Consider the following 18,509-nt stretch of genomic DNA (forward strand, 5'->3'; position numbering starts at 1 on the left):
GGCAATGTGCGGTGGTTGGTGGTAAGTAAAGAAACCGATCAATTTCCAATGGAAAATTGTATGCAGTTTATGAGTTGGAACATGAAAATGTTGCTAATTTATTGTTTTTCGGGGTGATGGGGGGAAATATGTGCCTCAGCTAACTCTCGGGGCGACACCTCAATGGGGAGCCAATAAGCAAAGTTATATAAAAGTGGCAGACACTGTGTCTGTGTGTAATTTTCTGTGCGTTTGTGTGTGTGTGTATTGGAGACAGAGAAAAGCGGATATCCGCATGCAAGCCATAACTCAATAAACCATTGTCCACAGCCAAAACGAAAAAGAGGAAGGACGCAACGAGAGGAAAAATAGGATAAAACAAAAGGAAAACTAAAACCAGAGTTACGACTAGGTCTAAGGGAAGGGAAAAGGCAACGAAGAGAAGGAGCAGGGGCAGGAGCAGGAAAAGGACTAGGAGCATGGAGCATGGAGCACAGCCAGGACAGGAGAGCCAGTCAAAAGATACAATCGAAATGCAGTAACTAGCATTCTATTCCAGGGATTCTCTCTCTGTCTCTCACTGCAAACAGGGAGAGAAAGATTAGATGTGTAAACAAAGCCAGGGAGAGAGAAAGAGAGAGAGTTTCCAAGAGGAGGATCTCCACAGAGAAGGAGCGGAAATGGGGGAGGGGGAAAGAAATAAACATTAACTGTAATTTAGTGGGGCATTGTCCTTAAGCGTCCAGTCTCGGACTATGACTCGGATTCGGAATCGGACTAGAATTCTCCCTCTAAAATTATGGCCCCATTGTGCAGTCAGCGGCTGGCCAGCAGTCACGCCTCTCCAGTGCCCAGGATAGTTTCAAGTTTCACGAAGCTGCCGGTCAAAACGCGGCAGGGAGGCAGGCAGCCTTCTATAATCGTATGGTCGTGGAGAATGTAGAGCCTTCTGGCCAGAAGAGGTCCCCTGTCAGTGGAGCAATTGTTATTTGCCTGCAGAGCCAGAGGCAATGTGGCAGGCAGCGTGGCAGAGTAGTAGAGCCACGGCACCCCGCTCCAGTTACATAGACAAGTTCTCAGTTTTCGCATTGCCAACAATTAGGTGGCAGCAGCTGGAGCAGCAGCTGGAGCTGGCACTGGGGATGCCACAAGGCTACAGTCGCAGAAAATCCAGAGCCAGAGCTGAGCACCCACCAATCAAGTTCGATTAGAATTAAAAGTCAGGGATTTCTCTCAGTGTCGGCTGGGGGACGACGGATAGGAGATCCCAGATAGCACTGGAGTGAAAGACCAATAGAAAGCCTGGGCATTGGGCAAATACCAGCACGAGGAGGAGCAGCAGCAGCAAACTCAACAATAATCGACAACAATAAAAAAGGAAAAAGAAAATTGTTGGCCAGACTAAATTGTTGGCTCAGTGGAAATGGAAATAAGAGGGAAAAGGGACCCCTAGGACTAGGAATAGGACTGGACGCTGTGCTTCATAGTTCTCCTCCCACTCCAAGCAGCAGAAATTTATCGAAATGAAATTGCGACCTTTTTATGAATATTGCATACCCAAAAGACCCCTAACCCTGCCCGCTCTCCAAATAAAGACAAAGAGCCAAAGCACCAAAGAGCCAAAGAGCATTAAAAAGGTTAATCGAAAGGGCAGGGCAGGCCATGCTCCCCACAAAAAAAAAATGTGGCAAGTCATATTTTCTGATTCCGCCTTTTGCGCCATCATTCAGGCCAATTTCTAGGCAATTAGCTGGTCTACCCAGTCGACACAACAAGTGTGGGGTTGAAAGTTCCCCTAAAAAAAGTATTAAGCCAACTAAATGCAATGCCAATACATGAAACCCCATTTAGGCTACTTCTAGCTGAGATAACACAACAAGTGTTGGGGTGAAAACCCCTCTAAACTGCCCAAATTGTACATGTTATTCGCTTCACGCCACAAATATAACGAGAGACGTGCACAGGAGGACATGCACAATCCACGTGCTAGTCGATCGAGGCGCGACTTGTAACCGCCCACAGCCATAACGTGGCTTTATTTGGCTTATAAAATTGTTAGGGAACCAGAACTAGAAGCAATTCCATACCCAGGACCCAGTTTTATGAACTTTCCTCATAATTCAACACCTCCAGAACAGGAGAGGAGAGGAGAGGAGAGGAGAGGGAGGGAGGCCAGCCAGCCAAAAACAACAGTGAAAACAAAATTAATAAAAATAAAACAAACCTACAAAAAAAAGTACAACAAAAAATAGCCAGAAAGGGAAAACAAAAGTCTAACGAAAACGAAAAAACAAAAAAAAGGAGGAAAACCTTTTTCAAATTAAACTTTTGCACCCGCGTTGGCTCTTCCGTTCTCGCTCTCTCTCGCTCTCCTTCTCTCTATCTCTCTTCGTCCGACTTTCTCCAGCTTTCTGTTACTCCCGCTCTCTTCTGTGACCACTTGATGATGCGATGCCCAGTGATGCCGCTGCCGCCGCCCTGGGGCCAGCCGGAATCTCTTGTGTCGGCGGCACTGATACCGCCCCCGCCCGTAGACGGCTTTAGACGTAGGGAATTGCAGCTAAACAATTTTCATAGCCTATCAGCGGCGGCGGGGGTACTGCTGGGAGAAAGTTGCCAACTTTTTCCTCGAGTGCAGCAACAAATTAAATTTGCGCTGGTAATTGGATTTCAAAACACTTCTCCCAGACCAGACCCACAGCGAGAGACAGCTAGAGAGAGAGACGCAACGCGACGCGACGCAAACTTTTGGCTGTATTTAATGCCGCCAACAGCCGCAAGAGAAGCTTTTCGCAGCTCCCTCAACCCCAAATCCTACAACACAAAAGAGAAAGAGAGAGAAAGCTGGACAGGAGGCTGTCAGTTTTTTATTTGTGTTGCTTTCGGCATTCGGCCCTCACTCACATTTCAGGCGCAGGAGAGCTTTGGCCTAGAAACTGCCAGGCCCAGAAGCAGTCCGTCCAAAGGAACGGCGGCGGCAGCGTATCCCGTAAACAAAAATGAACTGACATCAAACCAAATTGAAGCGGCAATGTCAACAGTTTTTTTTTTGGGATAATTATGAGAGGTGCAAGGAGCCAGGGGACGCTGCTGCTAACCCTCTGTAATAAGGGAGGAAGGATATGCCATGCCACCCATAGGGCATCCATCCATCTGGATCCGACAACCAAATTGATTTTGTTTTTGTAGGTGACGGAAATTAAGCAACAAACGATGAGAGAGAGACAGAAAGCGAGAGAGAGAGTGAGAGTCCTAAGACCGGAAATTATAAAAATGCTCAAAATGCCGATTTCCTGCGGTAACTGAATTTCATCGAACAAATTGGAATAGGATAAATGGGATGGGCGGCACTGTGGATGATAAATGGAGAATGAAGAACCTGAATCTTTTATCATCTGCCATTTCATTCCATTCCATTTATATGACTTAACGTTTTCTTCACACCACAAATCCGGATACAACTTTCAATATTTCCAACCCAAAAACAAACAAAAAATCATAAAAGATTGTGTTTACCTCCACTTCAATTACATTTACAAGCGGACCGGGTACCTCGCTGGGGAAAAACCATTAAATAATCTTACCTAAAACTGCGGCGAAAGAAAATCCCAGAGAGAGAGAGAAAGAAAATTCATTTTTCAAATCCCAATCACAGTTATTAAATCTTTGGGCTATATGGTTATGGTTATTGTTGTGATTTGATTTTATGGTAATAGATGGCACGAAACGAACACACAGACAGACAGACAGACAGACAGAGAGAGAGGGAGAGGCAGAGACTATCTGGAGAGGGAGAGATAGTGGCTGAAGAGAGCGAGCGTTGCGAGCAATTGAAAGATTGAGAGCTTTTTTTAGCCCAGAGAATCTAAGAGAAAGACCTTTCGACGTGCGCTCTGTTATTGTTGTTTCGATGCCTGCCCGACATTTGCGCGCGCTCCGAAACAGAATGTGCAAAATGCTCTAGGGGGGTGGGCTGTGGGGAAAGAAAGGGAAAAACGGTCTAAAATGGTTTACTGACGTCATAAAAGTGACTTTTCTTATCTGGTTGCGTATCTACAAGCGAAATGAATGCGAAACGAAGGATGTTGCTGCTGCGGCAGCCGAATGTTTTGGGTCGTCTATTGTGCCCACTGTATTTGTGTGAGTGTGTGTGTGTGTGTGTGTGTGTTCGTGTGCGTCTAAATTTAAATGTCGCTAGCAGAAGGATGCTGCCCCTGTGATGGCTGTGAGGCCTGTGATGCCAGGCCCAAACAGCAATCCTTCAGTGTCCCTGTCACTGACGTCGCATAAAGGGAAAATAATTATATTTAAAGGCAATTTGGGTGGCACGCCGCATCCCACATCTTCTCTCTATCCATAAACCAAACCCCCGTCCGACATTTGCACTCTTCTCGCATGGAGCCCCGTCGGATTCAGTTTCAGCATCAGCTGCAGTGTCCTTGACCGAGTTTATGTAGATTTGCAAGGCTTTACACTGCTTTCTGCTTTCATTTTTTTCCTGCTGCTCCGACTTTTCCGCTGGCTGCATCCGCCTGCCTCTCGCTAGCTCTTTCTGTCTCCCTCCATCTTGCGCTGTGTGATGCATGTGTATTTGTATAATATTTAGCTAGGCAGCGGCTTGGCTCACATCTCATTATTAACATATTTCCACAGCCATTTTCTTATTGCTATGCCCAGCCATGGGACAGGGACTGAGACTGGGCCAACGCTGCGTATGCGTTATATTTTACGATTCGTTCGTGTGTCTATGGCTGTGTGTCTGCGGCTGAATGTATGTGCCTGTGTGTGTGTGTGTGTGTGTGTGTGTGTGTGTGTGTGTGAGTGGGCGTGGCACAGGCCATGTGACTTATTTGAGCGTGTTTAAGCATTTTGTGCTGTTGTGATTGCCTCTATGCGTGGATGGATGGGGAATGCTTTGGGATGCTGGTGTCTAGGGTGACATTTGAGTTTTTGAGGTGTTGACTTTATGGCGAGCCATTTGGGGGTACGATTTACCGCCTGTCTGTGGATTTATGACTCTGACACCAGAGCAACAGAGTAACAGAGTTGACTGGCTGGCTGGCTGGCCAATAAAAAAGGGAGGCACACACACACAAGCTATAGCCTACCTATGGGGCAGGGTGGCAGGACAACAGATAAACCACATAATTAAGTTTACCTCATGATAATGAAATATTTAAGCTTTTTATCTGATTCAATGAACTGCTGCAGCAGCCAGACACAAACCCACACTCCTACCACAAAATCTGTTACAAATTAATCCCAAAAACTCTACGAGTACTACTCTGGAAAACCATGCCATTATCCTTCTTTCCCCAACAATAGAACCCAACAATGTCGCCAGCAGCCAGCCCCACTCCTTCTTTGCTTGGGGCAGGCAGGCAGGGCCAGGCTGTGACTCGAAAGTTGTAACAAAATAAATTATGCTTACGATTTGTAAAAGCTTTAATACGCCCCAGAGCCAAATCCTGAGTGCACACAGAAGTAGCAGCAGCAGCAGCAGCAAAAGCGAACAGCAACAACAAACAGCTGCTGCCAAAGCATCTGCCGTAAGTGTTCGTTAGGTTCTCTCTCTGTCTCTCTCCCAAAGACAACAATGAATAAATTTAATTTTAGCTGCGGCCGACCTACCGCACATAACTTCAGGTTTCTGTTGCTGTTGCTGTCTGTTGTCGTTGCTGTCGTTTGTCGTTTGTCGTTGTTGCTGCTGCTGCTGCTGCTGCTTGCTTGCTTGCTTTCTGTTCATGTTGACTAAACACCTTTGAGATTGTGCCTCGCCCTCTGGCAGCTGTCACACGGGTTGTATACCTCCAGCATTCTCCATCCACTGCTCTCTCTCTCTCCCTCTCGCTCTTGCTACCCCTCTCTATCTCCGCTTCACTCACTGCCTCCTGCTCTATATAGAGCTATACTCTCTCTTGATATATCTCTTGTCCCGCTCCAACCGCTGAGTGCATTATAACTGCATTTTGGTTTTGATGACGTCGTCATCGTTGTCGTCGTCTGATTTGTAAATTATGCTTGGCCATCCCACAGATTTCACAGCTCTCTCTTTCGCGCTCTCTGTCCTGAATCCTCCCTGTACCTTTCGCTCTTAGAGCTGACCTAAAGAGCTGAAAGCTTTGGTATTTAGCTTTTCACCGCACAGCCAGCCCATGTGACTCCCGCCAAAAAAAGAGAGATAGACAGAGCGAGAGAGAGTGAGAGCGTGTGGATGCTGCAAAAGCTTTTGCTGATTTTTGCTGATTACGTAAATAAAGGCGAAGCCAGGGCCAGAAGCATTACAATTTACGAATTGTAACGAAACTGTTATAAACAATTTCGTGCTGGAAGAGCCGAGGAGCGCGCGAAGGCGAAACCTGATGCCGAAGCTGAAGCTCAGCCGAAGGATAGCACGAAGTGACCCGATTTGGTGTCTGTGCTGCTGTGCTGTACACACGAAATGGGGCGATGGAGAGAGAGAGCAGAGTCAGGCTCTGCTGGAAGCACGACAAAAGCTAGAGAGAGGCAGAGCCGAAGGCTCTGAGCTTTGTCTCTCTCTCTGCCTGGCTGCTACTGCTCCATCTGCTGCCTCTAGCTGATGATGCTGCTGCTACTGCTGCTCCTATGCTGCTTCGTGGTGAAAATCAGTCAGAACGGGAACGTCGTCGCGAGCTGTGCATGGTAGCGCCTTCAGCCCATAGAGTTTCCTGTAACGCGAGGAACGAGTCCAGCCAGAACAGTCGCAGTCCAGCAATAGTCAGACGCAGATAGTTTTCCACAAGTCCGCGAAAAGAAAAAATCTACGCAGCCACAAACCGTGTACGGTGTACCGTGTACCCGTGTATTGTATTTCTGTGTGGTTCTGTGCCCGCGCCAAGTTAAAAGCAAACAACAAAACCGAAACCCAATCAAAAATTTATTAAATATATTCCAACAAATCAAAATTCAAAACCAACAACACAGAAAAAGTAACCAACAAAGAGAGAGAAAAGCGAAAGAAAAAAAAGTGAAGAAAAGTGCGTCAGCAGCATCAGCAGCAGCAAGCATCATCATCATCATCATCATCATCAGTATCAGCATCAGTCAGCAGCATCATCATCGAAGGCAAAGGAATTGAAGCTGAAGCTGATGTTGAAGCTGTGTGTGGCTGATGCCTCAGCAGGAGGCGGGCGGCAAAAAGAAATCAAATTACAAAACAGCAACACACACAGACGCATACACAAACACATAGATAGGGGCACACACACACATACCCATACACCCATATAGACTTTTACAAGATTGTGGCACACACACACAGTTGCAGAGAGGAGACGCTCTGGCACACGCAGAGGCTGAAATTGACGCAGGCTATATAATTTAGCACACAAGTTAAACGCAACAAAAAAAGAAAAGAATACAACAAAAATAGGAAAAATAAGAATAAAGAAACGCGAGGAAAATTAGGAGCAAAAAAAAGCAGAAATGAAATTGGAAACGGACAACGGACACGGCGAACCGCCCAAAAATAGATGGAAATTCGCAGCTCTCTATTCTAGCCCAGTGAAGCCACACGAATCGGGCGATATTTCTTGTATCTTTTTTGGATGTGATTCGTTTGTCATTTGTGGCATTAAATGCAAAATTAACCACCAGTCAAAATCGAATTAAGAAACTTGCCACAGTGTGTGTTGCAGAAACAAAACAAAGAGGAGACGGACACGGACCACAATACAACAAAAAAAAGTGTTGAAAAATGCCCGAGCAGCTGTGATGATGGGCGCTAAAGGAATGCGATTGTGTGTGTGTCTGAAGAGGGAGGAGGCGGAGGCGGAGGCGACCCTTTTGGTGGGTGTGCAGGACGAAGCAAATACCAACGCACTTAACACATATTTACCCACACAACAGCAACAACAACAACACACACACACAAACACAGACAGCACCCAGTCAGGGCAACATTTAGAGGCAGGAGTGGTCGGGCGGCGCGGCGCGGTGTAGGTGGAGGCGCGAATAAAAAACGAAAACATATACTAGGAGGAAAAAAAGAAGAACAAAATGAAAAAATAAACCATGAAACAAAACAACAGAAACACACACAGAGAGTGGGAGAGAGAGAGAGAGCGATAGATAGAGCGAGAAAAATAGATGGAAAAACTTGAAACGCGAGCGAGAGTCGTGTCGAGATTCCATGTTATATTGTTGACTTGTTTTACTCCTGTTTTGGCCCTGTTTTCTGTTGTTGCTATTGCCAGTGTGTGGCATGCCCATGCCCATGCTTATGCCCCCAACAGCAACAACATTGCCTGGATATTTTTAGCATTTTTAAATCGCAATCGAACAAAGCAGCACAGAGGGAAAACACGCAAAAATAATTTAAAAAAGAAAGTCGTTAGTTGTGTTTGAGTCTTTTTTTCTGGCTAATAAAATATCAACAAGCAATGGTTGTTGTTGTTGTTGCATGTGGCAGGCAGTCAGACAGGCAGCGCCTTTTGTTGCCACCAAGGATAACCAGCCGAGGCAGCAGCAGAAGCAACGTCATACATGTGCAAGGATATTATCAACGTCATGCCTGTCGAAGTTCACACAGATACAAAAACCCACGCATACACACAAGCACAGCAAGAGAGGGAGAGCGAGTGAGAGAAAGATGCTATAAAGAGAAAGTGAGCTGAGGACAAGAACAGCATTTGGTGTAGCCATTAAACGTATTTATATTTATGGCCTTAGGTGCCACTGCCCAGTGGCTCTTCCTCTCCCGCTTCGGTGTCCCTGTGTGGGTGTGTATGTGTGTTAAATACATTAAACTTCAAGCTGATGCTCGGATAAATCTATTAAAAATAATTTCGACTAAAAGTGTACAGAGGCTTCCCAGAGATAGAGAGTGAGCGAGGGCCACCACCCCTGCGGCTGACCCTCGTATTAAGAGGAAATTTAATTTATTTGAGCCACATTCTGCATAAAATCTTGGACTTCTTAAAAAATACAAAACATTCTTTGTAAGCCATCAAGCACAAGCACAAACACACATACACAATTTCAACGTAAAGTTCAAACTTTTTAAAGATCTTAAAACCATAAAACTGTTGCCTACTTTTGAGGGCAAGGAAGATACAAAATCAGCAGCTAAAAGGGAGGGACCAGCGAGGCACTGGAAACTTAAGCACAAGTTCCACAACAGATATAAATTTATGTGTATATGCCCTACCTGTTCCGCGAGACGACTATCTCGCTGATCCCATCTTAAGGACTCTCTGCATAGAAATACCCGTGCAACATTTTTGAGTTGGGAATCCCGTGGACTTTTGTCATTTTGTGAAACTTTTTGGCGCCTGTCCCCCGTCCAGCCCCGACAGTAACAACAATCGAAACGATATAAAAATGTCATTTAGCACGCGATTTCGAAGGTGGGGAAAAAGTTTTCCCTTCTGGGAGAAGGAAATTAACTTTATTGGCCGAATCAAGCGAAAATCGCTAAACAAATGCGCCCAAGCACCTTTTCAAGTGGTGGATCAGGAGGCAGTTCCACCCCGTCCATCAGTTACCAACTAGTTGAGCCTTGCCACACGCTCACACACAGACACAGAGAGAGAGTGTGTTGCAAGCACGCACACACATTTTGGCAAACTAAACACATGGCCAATGCGGCAAACTTGAAACTTATCGACGGCTCTAATCTAAACGGGACAAGCTGCCCCGAAAAGTTTTGTTGCCTCCATCTCTAAGACACACTAATTCGCAATTCTCTCGCTGCCACACACACACACTCTCACGCACACATAGGCTTAGGGTGTTGTGTGGCAAGTCCCAGAAAAGTAGGCTATAAAAACTATCAACACAACTCAAGTTTGTGGCAAGTTCTGTGCTGTGTGTTCTGTGAGCTGTGCATGGGATGTGCCATCATCTTAGATGCATGCAGCAGCATAAGCATAAAAATGGGAAAATAGGAAAACTTTTGTTGTTTTATTTTCTTTTTTTTTTGTGTTTTTTAAGTTTTACCACCCTTTTGGCCCCCATGCCCCATGGAAGAACTGGATCATATAATCCTTTCACTTAACAAGCAAACTTTTTGGCAGGGGCCGAACGAAGCAGACAAAAAATAGCAGGAGGAAAACTTTCGTAAACTCCTTTGCATAAACACAAACATGACCGTAGCAGGGATAGTAGGGGTATCCGTAGAACAGGAGCAAAGTAGGGGTATGCGTAGTAGAAATAGTTGGGGTATGTGCAATGAAACACTGAGGGTATCCTTACAGTCAGAGTCAGAGACGAGCTGGAGCAGGAGCAACCATAGTCATAGTCATAGCTGCTTCCGAGTCATATCTCCCCATGTAGATGTAGACATGAAATTTATGCATTTGCTGCCACCAGCCCCCCAAAAAGTATTTATGTATGCGCTTATAAATATATGCACATCTCCTCCTCCTTCTTTGTGCCTGCCTCTCTGTGCCTGTGCCTGTGCCTGCGTCTGTGTCCGTGCAGATAGCCAACAAATTTATGCTAGCAATATAACAAACAAAATATTTGCGCACGAGCTGCAAAAACTTTTCGCAGAGCAACTTTAAAATAACACCAAAGACAGCACAAGAAGAGCAGCCTCCGTATCACACAAAAAACGAAAGAAAAAACTGACTTGTTTAACATGAAACAATGTTTTCGGATGGCCTTTATACATATATGCTAATTAAAGCGCCTACGCCTAGGAGACACGTACGGTACGTGTACGTAAGAGACATGGCCATAGACAGATGGATAGATAACCAAATGGATAGAGGCATAGAGATGGAGAGATGAGATGTGCACAGCATAACATAGCAGATGACAGTCCGGGATTTGTCTGGTATTTGGCTTATGCAAGCGAACACTGAGAATTTCGAAGCGGTCTGGGGACATATCTGGGGAATCTGCGAGTATTTCACGGCATTTATTTACATTTAAACCAATGAGAACTGCACTTAATTTTTTAATGAAGTATTTTTTTTTGTCCGAGAAAGATTTAATAGCTGGGTACTTTACTGTTTTTGTATCTCTCTAATTTAATTACTGTAATATAATGTTTTTGTTTGTTTTTTTTTTTTAAATTTATTTCCTGTGCAATTTATCTACCCATCCATCCTTTATGGTTGAACCATCTCCACTATGATTCACACTATCAATTCACTCGTTTAGTGAATCCTCAAATTTAAATCCTGTGAAATACTCTCATAAAGGGAATAATAAAAGTCAGGAAGCCAAAAGCGAACAAACTACAACTTGTTTGCCCCACAGAAACATGGGAGGAACATGGCTGGGCAGGGGCTAGGGGGAGGGCACTGCAAAACGCTTTGTGATTTATAGAGAAAAACAAATATAATTAAATAAATCCTCGAATAAACACACACACACACTAAAACAAACTCACTTACACGCTCAAACACACAGCCACAAACAGAGAACGACAGACGAACAGATAGTAAAACGATTTCTTTTTTGCTGCCCGCAAAAAGGCAACAAGTAAAAATAATTAATTATAGATAAATGTGTGTGTGACGCGCATCGTACCCCGTACCGTGTGCGTCCCCCGAGACAGACATCGAAATATAAAGAGAGAAAAGAAGGGAGAGTCCGGCGGAGAGATAAATTACCAAAAAGCAGTGTGTAATAAATGACTGTGCCACAAAATGAGCTTTTAGTTTAATTAATCAAATGAATAATAATCGCCAAATGAATAGAGAAGTGCATAAATAATAGCGAGAGCGAGTTGTGTGCACCATCCATGGAGCGAGAGTGTCGACGTCCTCCTTCGCATGGCCACAACGGGAGTAGTAGCCCCGTAACGAGTAGTCAAAGTAACGAATAGGAGTGTAGAGAGTCGGGCCCAACGAGTAGCAGCAACGAAAAAGGAGCAGCACCCAGGCGAGCCTTAATATCCGGTCGTTTGTCCATACCGATTACCATCGCCGTTGCCGTTGCTGTTGCTGCTCCTTCTGTGATTCATTCTGGCCGCCCAACAAAACAACAACGAGCGGGAACACAGCGGCGACAACAACAACGGAGCGGTCGGTTCGGCCCTCAGCGGGGGGCCTGGCGGAGGAGGCGGAATCGGAAGCGGGGGAGGAGGAGGAGGACAAGGACAGGGACAGGGACACGGAGGAGGCATCGTCAGAGTCGGAGTTAGCGGTGGAGTCGGAACAGGAAACGGAAACGGAGGAGGCGGAAGTGGAAGTGCAAGTGGCAGTGCTGGCGGCGCTGATAGCGACGGCGATCCCAAGAAGACCTTCTCGCTGCACTGCTGTTGCGTGATCGTCGACATCACACCCGTCACGCACCCAGGACGCCTGACATCCGCAACAACGGCCTCGGGAAGGGATGCGGGTGGAGCCGCCGCGGGACAGCAGCAAAGCACCGGCGGCGGCGGCTTGGGGCTGGGTCTCGGCGAGAATGTCTCGCAGCTGGCCAGCCAGCTGTTCCGCTTCGGCAGCAAAAAGCGCGGTGTCTGCATCTGCAATGCCCAGTGCCGGCTGCAATCGCTTGGCGAGGGATCCTTGGGGCCGACCATCAAAACCCATCACGGATCCCTGGATCGACTGCTCCAGCAATCGGAAAAGACGACAGCGGGGGGAGCAGCAGCTCCCGTCACCGCTGAGCGTTCGATAAGTTGGGTCGTGGATGGCGGTGCGGCTGGGGCCGGGGCCCTGCTCAACGCCTCCTCCGACGAGAGCGATGAGAAGAAGAAGATGGAGGAGGCGGTGGCCCCACCACCGCCCAGGCCTCCCTCACGCTCCCAGAAGCCCACGGCCAAGGAGGAGTTCGATCGGGGCGTGGAGGTGGAGAAATTCTATCACCAGATCAACGGCGACATCTTCGAGATAACGCGACGAGTGCGTGCCCGCGACGAGGAGACCATGGAGCAGAAGTGCATCCGTCGCAAGGGTTCGGTGCGCCTCACCGAACCTCCCTCCGGTCACAGTCACGTGCGGATGGAACAGCAGAAGCCGCAGCTGCCACCGCGTCGCCAGAAGAGTGCGGAAGAAGTGGCCACCATGCCAAAGAGCGCTCTGCGGCAGGCACCCGAGCAGCTCGAGTGGTTCGACCGCAAGGCCCAGCAGCGTCACTCTGCACGCTCCGCAGAAGGGGGACAGGTGCGGGAGGAGACCATGGAGTGGCTGAAGCTGCAGAAGACGGCATCACCAGCGGCTGCAGCACCTGCACGCACTTCCTCGGGTCCCAGTGAGATCACCGTCCTGAAGGACGAGCTGCCAGACTGGCTGCTGGATCACCTGCCCAGGAAGCGAGAGCGCCTGCCGTCGGACGCGGCCAAGGGCGGGCAGAGCTCCTCCTCCGCCTATGCCAAGGCTCTGTCCGAGCTGCTGAAGAAGCCTCTGTCCCGCCAAAGCTCCGGACCGTGCGAGTTCTCGCTGCTGAAGACGGACATTGTGGAGTGGCTGACGAAGATGCAGGCCAGTGGTGCAGCCAAGCCACGGCGCTCCCATCATCGTCGCAACGGGAGTGGGGGAGACGCCCCAAGGTCCAATTCCCAGGAGGAGGCCATGGCACCCGCAAGCTCCCATCGCAAGCGGCACTCCCTGGGCCACAGTGGAGCGGTCAGCGAGGAGGAGGCGGCACACCAAAAGCACTCGCAGCCGCCCGATTGGATAGCTTATCCCCTGCACAAGTTGCAGTCTCTCGGCAAGCAGCCGCCACCGCCGCTTCCGGCCCCAAATGTGCCCAGCGGCTATGCCGTGCCCAGTGCCCTGGCCCTCGCCCACACGCCCCTCTGCCAGCGAAGAGAGGAACGGTCCAGGGAGCGCCGGCTGCGACACTCCGCCAGCGAAGTGGTGGGCGGTGGAGGAGGAGGAAGCGGCGGTCCTGGTCCATCGACCGCCCATCTGGAGCGGCTGTACGCGAAGCCACACAAGGAGCGGTATCAGTATGTGCCCAAGGCCAAGGATCCCGCAGTCTCTGGCACTGGATCGAAGAGGGAGCGATCGCGTCGCCATCAGACCCAGAGATCGGCCACCGTGTCGGACATGTCCGCCCAGCGATCGGGCGGCCACAAGCGCAAGTCCTCCAGTGCCGAGCGGGCGCCACGCTCCCCCTCTCCCGGCCCCTGCACAGATCCCGACTGTCCGCTGCTGCCCATCTGCACGGATCCACACTGCCGCTACCTGGAGTGCCAGACCCAGTCCCAGGCTCAGGCGCCGCCCAGCCGCTGCCTCACTTCGTCCGTCAGTTCGGTGAACCTTGCCCGCCACCAGCAGCTGGCCCAAGTCCAGCTGCATACGGTGCCCGCCCATCTGATAGGAGCAGGAGGAATGGGCTCCGATGTACCCACAACGCCATCGACGACGGCCACACCGCCGCCGCCGCCACCGCCACAGGTAGCAGCAGCAGCAGGAGGGGTCGAGCGGCGGCTGGTCATCTGCCACGAGTGCCGCTCCTGCTGCGCCCCGCTGCTCAGCTGCCAGAATCGCAAATGCCTCAATGCCGCCAAGTGCAACTCACTGCCTCGCTGTGCCGCCGACTTCAATCGTCTGCGGACACAGCTCGCCCAGCCCCCGACCACACTGGACGACATCGAACCGGCGCCTCCGATCATGATGATGGACCACATCGAGGATCTGGAGATGCGGCCACTGCCATCGCCGCCCTCGCATCATCACTACCGCAGCAACTCGCAGCCGAACACGCTCCAGCGCGGGGACTCTGCCAGTTCGGGGGCAGGCGGAGGAGGAATACATGGGGCATCATCATCCATGGGCATGAGTCTGGGCTGGCTGGAGCCGACGACGAGTCTGGTGCAGCCGCTGCCCACGTCCTATGTGCACCATCACCATGGAGCGACGATCAATGGGAAGCTGATGAAGTCCGCCTCGGCGGCGTCGCTCAACTCACGTCGAAGGCGCCACAAGACGGTGCACTTTGGGGAGAATCTGCTGCGGGAAGTGTGCCAGAATCGGAAGCTCATTAAAACGGAGCAAGTGCCATCCGGTTCGGCACCGATGAAGGCCAACATCCAGATGCTGTATAACTTCGTGGAGGGTGTACTCAGTGCCTGGGTGGACGATGATGAGGATCAGGTGCGCTCTGGTGCCGAATCAGAGCCAGAGCATGGCGGTGTGGTGGCCCTGCAGCCCATACATCGATGCAATCGCCTGCGCTATCAGTGCATACGTCGGGTGGTCGAGGAGGCAGCCGATCTGCAGGGTACCCTGAAGCTGGGGAACTCACGGTACAGGCATCGCCATTGGCGCAGCACGGCCAAGCAGTGCAACGAAATGTTCCTTCGCAAGGTAAACCCCCCAAAAAAAGGACTTTAAGATTTGTTCTTTAAGATTTTGTGAATCAAATGAAAGTATGTATCAGGCAATGCTTGGTACTTACTCCTTTGTCCTTAATTATTTGCTTGCTTAACAAAACGTTGATCAAATCCAAAGCACCATCCTTTTCACGCTCGAGCTGCTACTTCTACGGCGGCTCCTTCCACAAAAGGAGCAATAAATTAAAGCATTAGCCCAGCCCAGCCCACACCCAACCCCCCAACTCTCCAAAAGAAAAGCTCTTAACGCACACACACATACACACCCATTCAGAGAGAGAGAGAGAGCGAGAAATGGCCATGCCCATCCCCATCCTTTTGAAGTGCTGTATTTAGTTTTTGGGTAATGAATGGCATTGATTGCAATACGCATGAATCACAGACACAGCGCTTCAAAGTGATAAAAGGCCATTTGTATGAAGAAGAAAAGATTAGGGGAAAACCAATAGAAAGCGTAGAGCTAGGAGAGATGTACGGATGTAGTTCAATAGAAATATCAGGTATCCATCCACCTCTCTATGTGATGCATAAACAGTGAGTAAAACTACTTCACAGCTCAATTGAAACGCACAGAGTAACATATCGATGGAGAGAGAGAATTGTATATATTTATCTGTTTACATGTATCTTTCATTTGGTTAGACTTGACAAACAAAAGATACACGTTGGTCAAGAGATACAGATACTTGTAGTAGACACAGGCAGCAGCAGATATTCAAATGAGTGGTACAGCCTCAATGGAATATCAAGGAATAGGGGAATGGCCAACTGCATATTAATTAATGCCGAAGGATCGATAGAAGAGCAAAAGGAGAAACGGAGGAGAGTATGTCCGTGAATAAAATTCATTGGATTAAAGATACAAAAGTATCTGCTGGTATGCAATGTGTGTGTGGGTGGCTGGGTTTGTGTGTGAAAAGCTCATTTAATGACTCATTCATTCTTTTGGTCAAATTAAAGCTTATTATGTCGCCACACGTACTGAATATAAAACAGATTTTTACCCGTTGGGATGGGGATTCATTTTATGCTCTGGGAGGTGGCAACCTTCTCTTATCTACCCCACCTCTACGTTTTTTGTTTGCTTGTCAATTTTGATTGATTCAATGCTAAACAGTTTTCACCTTCAGACAATTAGTTTTTGCCGATTTAGTCAAGTTCGGAAATGACATTCCCTCTGCGGATGTTTCTGTGCAGAATAGTTCCAAATTGATTTTCTCATTGCAAGGCGAGCAGCTGAAGCAGCTAGAAAGAAACTTAAGCACTCGTATCTATCTATCTTTGAGAACCTTTACACAATTTATACTTAACGAAGGAGTAGTCTGAATACGACTGCATTCCAGATTTGTCTTTGAATCAATTTTATTTTACTAGCGGGGGGAAACAGCTTTCTTTTGCCTCAGCCAGCTCTCGCTTTTGCTTGAGCTGCCTTAATGCCTCACTTAATCGCAATGCCAGCGACGTGCCACAGATACCACATGAGGCAGTTGGAGGAGCCATGCTTAACCTTGTCGTATATCCCACAGAGAGAGGGAAGAGCGGGAGGACGCGCTGCATAAACACTCTATCAAATATTGTAATTTTTGACGACAAGCGACATATGAGAAAGATTTTTCGCTTCACCTACAAAATGGGAGGGTGAGGCGGGGGTGTTAATGGTGTACGGAGGGTGTGACAATGGCTGTACCAACGACATCTCAGATGCTCTCTCTCTCACATTTGACATTCAAAAGTCATTGATAATTATGGGTGAAACGTGAACGACAGCCGCATCGAGGGATCACAATCAATTCTTGATTAGAAATCGTAACGAAAGGCAGGCAGGCCCCAACAGGAAAGCACCTGGGAATCCCACCATCCCACCGACATACCTTCTACGTTTTCGAGTGAGGCAGCAGCAGCAGCAGCAACACATCCATCCCATCCGCTGCCTAAGTGGGCGTGTCTGTTGTGTGTTGCCTCCTCGTTGAGGGTTCGTCTGTGCGTAAATTGAATTTTGATTTTGCACTGATGCTGAGATATGGCGTATTAGGGCCCAAAGTAATCAGATGGAGCACCGAAAAGGAGGAGGCAGAGGGCTTGGGCTTGGGCTTGGGCACCCCCAAAAACGAATGACTGACTGGCTGGCATTTAATCTTTTGTGTGATTGTTGTTTGGACCGCTTTCCCGTTCGTGTTTTGGGATGCCCATTTAGGCTTAGACCCATGTGAGTGCTCACACAGCCATTCATGTGAGTGCTGCCCCCCCTAGTAAAGGCAGGGAAGGAAGCGGGAAGAGCAGGCAGAACCATGGAGAGTTGTTGGCCCCTAAATCTCATTGTCAGCTGTGGGAGGGCCTGATGAAATTCAAGAAACACTACTCCGGGTACGACGGGGTTGGCCAATTAAAAATTCATGAATCATTTGACAAACTCTTTGGACGCTCACACAGGACACAATCACTTTTCGGTACCAGGTACTTTTAGGCCCCACGATGACCAAGGATTCAGGCAGGTGCACAGACATCATTTCGTATGCAGAGTAATCTGTTGTAAAAGGGTACATAATTCCCATAGTTTAGACCCTTAGGCCCCGCATCTCCTCTACTTGACACTGTTTCCACTTGGCGCCCCTTGTTTCTTGTTGCTTATTTCCGCCCTTAGGCAGGACTCTCCCTACGCATACATTTTCAGAATAAATGGTATTAAAGTCACAAAATTTGATTTACTAAAGAGTGTATGCTCTCCCCTTTGAGGTCGAGTACTGGTCGAGTGCGAGTTCCTTTTTACTGGGTCAAGCGTTAGTCTTTAAATCAAATGAAAATCTCTCCAATCGTTACTCCAATGCATCCTTCTCCCTCCTGCCCCACAAACACAGACACACATTCGACTCGTTCGTTTCGATTCGATTCCCTTTCCCACATGCCACAGGAAAATTCAACAATTTCCACCACTCCCCACCCTCTGTCTTCATCCTGAAACAGTTGAACAGTTCCGCTCGACAGCTTCCGCTTGGCTGATGATGATTTTCATGGAAAACTTCATTGAGCAAGCGGAAACTATTTCATTTTGGTGGAGTGCCAGTGCCAGTACCAGTACCAGTGCCAGTGCCAAAGCCCTGCTGTAGCAGGTTGTTGTTCCTCCAAACCCATCCTTGAGCCAGAGATAGAGAGAGAGCAGAGAGCTTCCCTCCGTTTTTGAAGTTTTCAATATGAAAGTTTCCTTTTAAATTGGTCGCAGGGGGCCGGGGCGTAGAGTTGAAAATCCTCCAACCTTTTAAAGTGACACGCACAG

General features: G+C 48.4%; 1 protein-coding gene across 17 annotated transcripts in view; it reads left to right on the forward strand.

Moving 5' to 3' along the window:
- LOC117579616 overlaps positions 1-18,509 on the forward strand; it is an 84,898-nt gene that overhangs the window by 17,699 nt on the left and 48,690 nt on the right. For 3 of the 17 annotated variants that reach the window (XM_034265561.1, XM_034265562.1, XM_034265563.1), the window contains exon 1: positions 11,945-15,212. The exons of 12 other annotated variants lie outside the window; for them this stretch is intronic. In XM_034265561.1, the coding sequence (XP_034121452.1) occupies positions 12,657-15,212 (2,556 nt within the window). In that variant the 5' untranslated portion in view covers positions 11,945-12,656. Of the gene's footprint in view, positions 1-11,905; positions 15,213-18,509 lie in introns of those variants that run through there. 2 more of the 17 variants (XM_034265551.1, XM_034265564.1) reach the window with 2 other exon arrangements.

This window comes from Drosophila guanche, unplaced genomic scaffold (assembly GCF_900245975.1).
Source record: "Drosophila guanche unplaced genomic scaffold, DGUA_6, whole genome shotgun sequence".
Classification (NCBI taxonomy): Eukaryota; Metazoa; Arthropoda; class Insecta; order Diptera; family Drosophilidae; genus Drosophila; species Drosophila guanche.